The 10,074-nt window shown below is 38.8% G+C and overlaps 1 protein-coding gene across 1 annotated transcript; it reads right to left on the minus strand.

Annotated features, from left to right (window-relative positions):
• Positions 1–851: 851 nt before the first annotated feature.
• LOC139738537 (NIF3-like protein 1) lies at positions 852–6,475 on the minus strand. The gene is made up of 5 exons (XM_071649158.1): positions 6,118–6,475; positions 5,687–5,846; positions 3,906–4,020; positions 3,043–3,181; positions 852–1,129 (listed from the first exon to the last, which is right to left on the minus strand). The coding sequence occupies exons 1-5, from the start codon at positions 6,473–6,475 to the stop codon at positions 852–854; spliced, it is 1,050 nt and encodes a 349-aa protein (XP_071505259.1).
• Between the last annotated feature and the right edge of the window lie 3,599 nt (positions 6,476–10,074).

Consider the following 10,074-nt stretch of genomic DNA (forward strand, 5'->3'; position numbering starts at 1 on the left):
ATATATGCACACAGAAGAATGAAAAAAAAGAATATCAACTAATACATGTAATATGTTACTCTGATTTTCTGTTGCCAAAGATATACATACAGAGTATTTCTCTTTTCTCTGTTCAATCCTGACTATGCTTTATTTGCAGATTGGCATGCCTGCAGGAGTGCTTTTGGGGCACTTGTGATGGAGTGCTTTCTTCACCACTTGGCACAGATGTTTGGAAATTACCTGTCAATGGAAAGGAAATATATAATCCCCTTAATCTGTATCATATCACCAAGGCATCTCTGTTGGACAGAGGCCCATTGTTACACCGGAGTGGGCTGGAAGTCAACTCACAATCAGGTCATGTTTACTGTATATGCTGTTATTTTAGATATTTTGGCAAATGAGGAGATCACAGACATTTTCGCGAGACGTTGTTTTCGTGAACTGACATGGAGACCTTCAAAGGGCGCACTATTACCCTTATAGCTCATGGTGACATATTTGCATGTTGTTAAAGTCGCTGTCCAACTGTGATTCAAGAAAATTACACCCTCACGAAAATAACAGCTTGTACAGTAAGTGAATGCTAATGACAAAGCTTGGCAAGTTATAGCAACAAAATGCGAGTGTCTTGGTTACAGAAAGATGATATACACGCGTACAACCATTAAGTCACAAAGAGAGTATAAGCAGACTTCTATGCAAAAAAAGAAAAAAAAAAGATACAAGAAAAAGAATGAAAGCACATTTGTTGTAACTGAAGGTGTCCTCTGATTGCTTCATCATTCACCAGGCAGATTCTTTAATCATGATAAGAATGTGAAAATTGTATTTTGTCCTCCACCCCCTCATAATGATGCCAGCAGAGCTCACATCACTTCCAGTGGGTCCTTATCAAGATCAGAAATAAGGACTTTAAACCGGTCCACCCTGTTCTCAACTAGTCTTGTCAACTTCTTCTGAATGACGTGCAGGAACCCTCTCTCTGTATTGCTATGGTTACAGGTGATCACCGTGACTCCCATCGAGACAGCAGCCAGGATGTCGTGGTGGGACATTTCGCCGGTCAGGTAGATGTCTGCCGTTACGCCCCGCAGCACGCTGGAGCCCGATCCAGCGCAGACGGCCACTGTAAATACCTTGGAATCTGACAATATCATCAGACATCAATTAACAGACTTTAACAATGTGCATCATGGTGCTTCTGCAGGGTACAAGATATCAGTAGTTCTTCGAGCACTTGATAATAATCAAAGACGTGGGTTGTTCAAGACGTGCTCTCATTTCTAATTGCATAATCCTGAAAAGGTGAATGCACTTTAGCCATGATAAAACATTGTGCCTCACATTATAAGAATTATCTTCTTCTCTCATCATAGTGATCTTCTGCCTCCCATATTTCATGTGACCTGCAGAGTCAGGAAATTTGAATGACTACATTAACTGAGTCAGTTGAATAAAAGAAGCATCGTAGACGAAGAGTGTTATCTATTCCCAGTGTAATAGTTTCCTGCTGATGCTACATTGTATGTGTATTTCACAATGCATTATGAAAAGCAGTCTTCAAGTCTGCCCCAAAATACTGTTAAAGTCTTTTTTTTTTTTTGCATTCATTCATGTTTTATTTTCCATTCCAATCAATATACATCCTAGGTAATACAAATATCAAATGATAACATATCTTGTAACTTCTATAATACATCTTGTTTCATTAAGGACTTGGTGGAAATGAAAATTGAGGGTCTTCATTGCATTCATTTTCACAAAGGACATGTTCAAACTGTCAATATGATCCATAAAAGACTTTGTGAGGAATTCTGAATAGGAATACATGCATAAATGACATAGATAAAAATAAGGATAGATATAAAGACAGATAGATAACAAGGAAAAGTAGAATTACGCGGTGCGTAATATATGTCCCCGCCAGAAGTAGCATTTAGTAGCAAAATGTACAATATAGGTAAAAAATCAAGGTCAAAGGTCAAAGAAGTGAAAGGTCAAAATTCTGTGTAGAAGTTTTGAAGCCCTCACCTCGTGCCATCACATAAAGCAAACAGAATCGAAATCGGGTTAGAAATGGCGAAGGAGTAGCATTTTGTAGCCAATGTACAATATAGGTAAAAAATCAAGGTCAAAGGTCAAAGAAGTCAAAGGTCAAAATTCTGTGTAGAAGTTTTGAAGCCCTCACCTAGTGCCATCACATAAAGCATACGGAAGTGAAATTGGGTTAGAAATAGCGAAGGAGTAGCATTTTGTAGCAAAATGTACAATACAGGTCAAAAATCAAGGTCAAAGGTCAAAATTCTGTGTAGAAGTTTTGAAGCCCTCACCTAGTGCCATCACATAAAGCAAACGGAATCGAAATCGGGTTAGAAATGGCAAAGGAGTAGCATTTTGTAGCAAAATGTACAATATAGGTCAAAAATCAAGGTCAAAGGTCAAAGAAGTCGAAGGTCAAAATTCTGTGTAGAAGTTTTGAAGCCCTCACCTAGTGCCATCACATAAAGCAAACGGAATCAAAATCGGGTTAGAAATGGCGAAGGAGTAGCATTTTGTAGCCAATGTACAATGTAGGTCAAAAATCAAGGTCAAAGGTCAAAGAAGTGAAAGGTCAAAATTCTGTGTAAAAATTTTGAAGCCCTCACCTAGTGCCATCACTCAAAGCAAACAGAATCGAAATCGGGTTAGAAATGGCGAAGGAGTAGCATTTTGAAGCAAAATGTACAATAATAGGTCAAAGGTCACAACTGAAATTCTGTGTAGAAGTTTCAAAGCTCCCATGTACAGTGTAGTGCTATCATATAAAGCAAACAGAATCAAAATTGGCTCATAAATGACAGAGAAGTAGCAAATTGAACATTTTGATCACACACGGACGCACAGACGGACGGACGGACAGACGGACACACGGACACACACACGTACGGAGCCCGTTTCATAGTCCCCTGCTCGAACTCGTTCGGCGGGGACAAATAGATAGATAGAGAAAGAGAGAGAGAGAGAGATAAGGAAAGAAATAAATACAATTCATACAAGTTTTGTCATTGGAAATGTTACCCAGTGACTTTCCTTGCCCCATCGCCATCTGAACATGGTCCAGCTTCAGATGGGTCTTGATCTTCTGGATGATTTCTCTGGTGGACACGGGATTATTAAGTCCAGCAATTCTTCCCATCCCCGTTGTGATTAAAGGTGCCTGAAGAAATATCAAAGCAAAGACGGTGGAAAAGCAGAGCAGACATCATCAACATGGATAAAAAAATCTGAATTCTTTCAAAGATATCTATTTTAAAAAAAAAAAGCAAAACTTATCATCCTATTACTCCTTAAAATTAAAAAGACCATCATACATAAGTGAGATAAGAAAAATGAAATGACATTCCATTCCTCTCTAATAACACAGGGCCGTACACTTACCCATTTTTTCTATTTGTCCAACCTATCTGTCGGACCAGTAGGTACCCAGTTTTTCCACTTTTTACTGGTCCATTCCTGAAAAAGTTACTGGTGTGACAGTCAGCGTGCCGATAGTGATTTTTACTGGTCAGGGACCGTTGGACCAGTGCCAGTGTGCAGCGTTGAATAACACATTGCATACTTTTTTTTTTTTTTGCTGATAACTTAGTATGTACAATATTGTAAATTATGCAATCTTAACAGATTCTAGGGTAGTATTATAAGATGACACTGAGAGATCACAATCATTATCTGATCATACCTCCTTCAGGACATACATGAATGTTGTACAACTCTCTAATCTTTTCTTCTTCCACTTTCTGTCACCATGATGCCATCAGTGCAGTGAGCAGATGATCAACATACCGCTTGTGATATTACGAGAAGCAGTGGAAAACTCACTATGGACAGGACCAAAAATGTGACAAGAATGAATGCTTTGCACCCTACTAAGTGATACTCACTATGGAGAGCTGTGTAATTTCTATTGACTTCGCGTCGGCATCACTCATCTGTTGTATTGCTACCACCACATCACCGAGACTTGACTTGGTACACGTCATATGGACCTTGACCATGCTGATGAAGGGTGCAGGGGGAGCAAGACAGAAGTGAATGAATAAATGAGACATGGATGATAGTAAGAACAGAAAATGACTTTGATGAAAATGATGTCAGTACTCGAAACTGCCCAGCTCAAAACCAATAGAAATTAAGGCCAAACTACATTTTCACTGTTCTACGTGCCTGGTAGCACCTGTCCGAAAAAATATGGTCCAGAAAAACTGCTAATAATAAATTATACTATAATGTCCCCCTCCTCTGAAAATATTACAAACAGACTTTCTGCAACCATAACCTTAAAAGCAGCAAATCAATTAAAATTCAATTTTAGGGTATGAAACTAAAACTTATTATCTACATCCTGTAGGAAGTTAAAGCCCATTCGATTTGCTTTAGGGGTCACACAGAGAAATGGGGACCCTGTTCTTAGTAAAGCATGTCAGAAGACCCTTGGCCTTCCCTCCAAGTTCTTGTAAGGAGATATGCTATCCATTGTGTTAACACCTTACAAATACCAAGTTGTTCATTGTGTTCTCTGACAAAATTTCTTTTGAAAAAGGGACTTGTTTCTTTTCATTTTCAACTGAAGAAATGAAATATGAATTAAATCAAAATGTACACAGATTTCTGAGTTTTGCAAACATAAGTAAGGTGTGAAAAAGAATGTGCATCATTAACACATTGAGGACGGCACTGAGGTCTTCTTCCTTTTTGATTTTCTTTTTTTTTTGGGGGGGGGGGTTCTATATCTTTTTTTTTTGTTTTTTGTTTTATCAAGATAGCAATATTAACATTAATATAAAAATTGTATACTCACATATTGATAATGTACTTTTTTGCTCAAATTTTGAATTCATTTGCTGGTTGCCTCGTCAGTTGTGAGCAAAATGTTTTCATTCATATGGATGCCAAGAGCACCCAGGTGCTAAACTTAGGAGAAATGGACCCATGACATTCATTATGAAGATCCGTGTTTCTCCATGACCACTGGAACAAATCAAGTAGGGTTTTCAGCAAGATGTACAAAACAAGTTATAGTTTCATTATTTCTAAAATCATCAATTGATGCAAAAAGTATGATTGTATTCTTTTTTTTTTTTTTGGTTTCAGTTTTGTTTTAAGCTGCCAAATTCTGACAGCACATAGAGAAAAGATCACTCTCCCAGATAAGACATTCAAAAATATAATCTCCAAAATTACCTGTATCATTAATCACAAAACTGAAATGGAAATTTATGTTGTGCGATGTTTCACTGCATGACGTTAGTTTCCATTCCTGATTTGTGATTTATAATAATTTTGGAGATTATACTTTGACTGGATAAATGATAATCAACACTGATCAGTCTAAAAATTTAAGTCGGTCCACTAAATCACATACTTAGTCCACAATACAGTAAATCCAATTCTGCAACACTTTGTGGACTTTGAGCTCGGCAATCACATTTGTGGTACCATCATTCCATTTCCATAATTGGTTATGACAGATTTTCAATAAACAAAAGAAAACTGCTGGTCTTGAGGACCTCAAGGCAACAGGAGTGAGTCCCTTGCATAATTACTCACGAAAATAATCATTGTTTTTTTTTTATATTCACTAACATTTATTTTTAATCTTTCATATGAAAAGTTACCCACTTAAGTCATTTGTATGCTTTCTGGTTACATCTTTTGATCTTACCCTTTATTGAGAGTCATGCTCGTCACGTTACTAACGCCTGCCATCTTCTGGACTGTCGTAGCTGCATTAGCATCATACGTGAGGAAGGAGAGGCTGTACTCATCTCCTGAAGGCGTTTGCAGTGCGGGGCTTGGTTCCACAGGTCGGCAGGCACGAATACCTAGAAACACAATAACAACAACAACAACAACAAAGAAAAATGACATGATTCCGCTCACAATCATCAAGCGTGGTTGGAGGATGGTCACCTGCAAAACAAAAACTCACAAACAAACAATCAAACAAACAAACAAAACACACAAATGCATACATGGACAGATTAATTAAGTCAACATGCAGTTGACTCCCAACTGCATGTACGTAGGTCCTACCATATAACTTAGCATTTTATTTGGGGCTGCAAGTCAATCTTCTGGATTTCACACCCTTACCTCCAAAAGCCTCCAAGAGCCAGTCATTGACACCACCCTCCACGGCATCGTAGCAGGTGTGAGTGGAATAGATGGCGATTCGCTGTTCCGCAGCTCTGACAACGATCCTCTCCTTTGTGCTTGACATTGTGAGTCGTTTGAATGGCACGAAGATCGGTGGATGATAGGAGAGGATGAAATCCACTTTCTTGTTAATGGCCTCCATCAGAACTGCCTCGGTGAGGTCGTTTGTTAGGAGCATGCTGCTGACACGGTGCGGGGGAGTGGGCTCTAGGAGCAGCCCCACATTGTCCCAACTCGCCGCCAGAGACAGCGGCGCAAATCCCTCGAGAAGAGACACCACATCACTTAGGGGCATGGACGACATGTTGTAACTATTTCCGGTGACAGAAAATGATCGAAGAAAGGACTTTCTGTGAAATATTGCGGTAAAACGATCTTGGCTGCAGCGGGTGAAGGTGACACTACGACAAGCCGGTTTGTACACGTAATACACGTTATTCACACGTAAGCCGCTGGAGAAAGAACGTAACAGTAGAGGATAACCGGCGGGGCGCGCCGGGCTGTGGAGAAGGCAGCGACTCGCTAAAGCAGCGAAGTAACACCGACTTCTGTCGTTCGTAAAAGAACGTCTGAACAGAACCGGTTGAAGCTGAAGGAGTCGCCGAACTAATGATCCGACGCGAGACATCTAGAATAACAAATCAATGTTTACTTTTAATTAAAATTAGTGTTTTCATACCCGCCTACTTGGCAAATTCTAAGTTTGTAGACCTGTGTACACTTTGGCCCTGCGTCTAGATTCAACGTGACTGATGCTTACTGACTAAGTATTCCTCACGTTTTGTTTTTGTTTTTTCGATAGTCTTCGTGCAAGACGCAACAGAGACTTATCTTTTGGCAATGACAAACCAGTCGTCGAAGAATCAATGATTTTACTAGTGACTCGAAACAGTGCAACATGATGATATATGATTTTTTTTTTTCATAATCCTGGGATGAATTGAAAAAAATAGTAAACTTTGTTGGAATATGATACCAACATAAGGAGTTGATACAGGGGTGTATCTTTGCGAGGGAGCGGGGGGGGGGGGGGGAGGGTTTCCCCCCTCCCACGGTAGGGAGTTTTGAATTTTATAGGGCTATCTCTAAAATGGGGCCATTTGGTGCATGCAAAAGTGACTTTTTCGGCATACTTAGAAAAACCCATTTATGTTTAATTTGGTGATAAAACCTGTGTTGGTCACTCACAAGTTCGTGAATCAATAAGTTGAAAACTGTAGGCCATATTTGAAAAAAAAAAAAGAAGAAAAGTTCTTGAGTAGCTACAACCTTCCAGATATTAGAGTACAATTTGCTTGCGAACACCACCTGGTCACTTTTTTTCCGCTGTTGTCCGTTGGGTAAAAAGCCCTCGAAAAACAAAAATGTCTTTTACAAAAAGTGGACCTTTTGATTTTTTTTTTTTTTTGTTTGGGGGGGGGGGGGGGGGGTCGTACGACCCTCCCGACCCCTCCCCCCCTTGCATACACCCATGTGATAATGGCAGCGCCACTGATGAACTCCTTGTTAGCACCTGACTGAACGAGAGTCAAAGATGTTATTGTAACCTCTTTCTACGTGATTTGCAGTATGGTAAGATGTAGTATTTTTTATTTTTTTAAAGGATTTCCTCTTTCTTCAGTTTTCACTTTATTCTCATTGCAATCATAGTGTAGCCTACAGTTCTACTATGTTATATTCAGAAGGAGGAAAGATGGAATAAACTTAAAACTGGAAACTTTGGATACGATGAACCACCGTGGATCTAACACAGTACGTTAGGTCAAGGTAACCACTATACCGCACACTTTAATAGCACCGTATATTAGACACATGCAGCTCATGTAGTGAACCCTAAAAGCCCAAGCTATTCCGACCCCTTCCAGCCCACTGTTCCAGCCCAAGGGGGGGGGGGGGGGGGGGGGGAGGGGGAAGGCACATTTTCTTTATCATATAACATGATATGTATGACCATATTTGGCTCACGGGTAGAGCAACTCATACTCTACATGACCCAACATTTGAAATTTCTCAAGGTCATCCACTGAGGACGCTATTTACTCAAAATGTAAAGAAAAAACAAAGGAAATACTCTAAAATCATGTTTTTATTTTGTAGTTCTTTATCCCCATCAGTATATGTTTTTATTTCATATCAATCATTTTCATATATACTACCACAAAGGAAAAAACAAGTCAGCCATCATTATTTGTTACAGTGGGTTGTGATTTCTCAAGGTCAATATATGGGGCGCTATTCATTACAATAAGAAGAAATACACGTATATGAAACCTACGACGTTTTGCTTGGAATGGACACTATATATCGGTATCATATTTCATATTTCCAAAATATTGAAATTTTGAGTTTGCAGATAGATGATAAACAGGCAAAGCTTGTGTGAAGATAACACAAAAATAAAAGCGTAGTCTTCGGAAAATGCTGTTCCAGCTCCAGGGGGGGGGGGGGGGGGGGGGGTGGAGGCGGGGAAGGCACACTTTCTTTATCATATGATAAAGAAAATATATTTTATGATATGTATGACCATCATATTTGGCTCACGGGGTAGAGCAACTCATACTCTACATGACCCAACATTTGAAATTTCTCAAGGTCATCCACTGAGGACGCTATTTACCAAATAGATAAAGAAAAACAAAGGAAATACTCTAAAATCATGTTTTTATTTTGTAGTTCTTTATCCCCAGTATATGTTTTTATTTCATATCAATCATTTTCATACTTACCACAAAGGAAAAAACAAGTCAGCCATCACTATTTGTTACAGTGGGTTGTGATTTCTCAAGGTGAATCATCGATATGGGGCGCTATTCATTACAATAAGAAGAAATACACGTATATGAAACCTACGACGTTTTGCTTGGAATGGACACTATATATCGGTATCATATTTCATATTTCCCAAATATTGAAATTTTGAGTTTGCAGATAGATGTTAAACAGGCAAAGCTTGTGTGAAGATAACACAAAATAAAGCGTAGTTTCGGAAAATGCTGTATTGTCGATTATTCTTAATTCTATTACATCTATTGTTTGATCTACTATGTCATATACAAAATAAAGGAAATTAGTAAGAAGACCATTTCAGGGTAATTCACAATGATACAGGCCTATTTACTATACATTTTGTGACCCTGCACACACAACCAAACAAACAAAAAGTTGCCAGACATGAAATTTTAGTTAAGAGCATATTCTGACAGAGTCAAGAGTTTTAGCTTTAAATGATGTAGGCCTATAACTCAAAGTCAAATGGACTCTCCTAACCTATTTTCTTATCTAAATATTGGAAAGAAGGCACCACACTCAGGAAAAGTGTGAACTGAGAAAAAGAGGCTCCGAAGTACCAGTGGTCTATTCAAGCGCTTAATCTACCAAGCCGTGCTAGTTGTGCAATGAATGGGACAAAAAATAGGCTGTAAACCACCGGAGAGTAACAAACAATGAAGGGATTATTAGATTAAATTGAAATTGATCATGCCTTATTAACACATTCTGTACCGGTACTTATTAATGCCAACTTTCAAAGCAGTAGCGCCATCCTTTCAAAAGTTATGGACTTTAAAATGAAGAGCGTGTACGTAGAAATGAAAACGGGACTGTAAAGACACTATCAATCACACTATATACTCTGCCAAATAATGTTCCAGAAAAACGGCTAAAAAGCACACTTTCCTGTCCGTTTTATGATCCCAAATTTTAACAATGTAGAAGAAGACTTGCTCTTTCGGAAAATATGAAAAAGTCAACATCGGCTCGGTTGACCCATTTCACCTATTTTCAGTCCTCACACATAATCAGTGGGTGCGACTTTTTGTTCGTTTTGTGGTGCACTGGTCACATTTGGTCCTTCAGCAAATTACAGCCAAGAAAACTCCCATTTCATCATCATTA

This window comes from Diadema antillarum, unplaced genomic scaffold, assembly GCF_040938485.1.
Source record: "Diadema antillarum isolate AM-2024a unplaced genomic scaffold, OU_Dant_1.0 seq00000752_RagTag, whole genome shotgun sequence".
NCBI lineage: Eukaryota > Metazoa > Echinodermata > Echinoidea > Diadematoida > Diadematidae > Diadema > Diadema antillarum.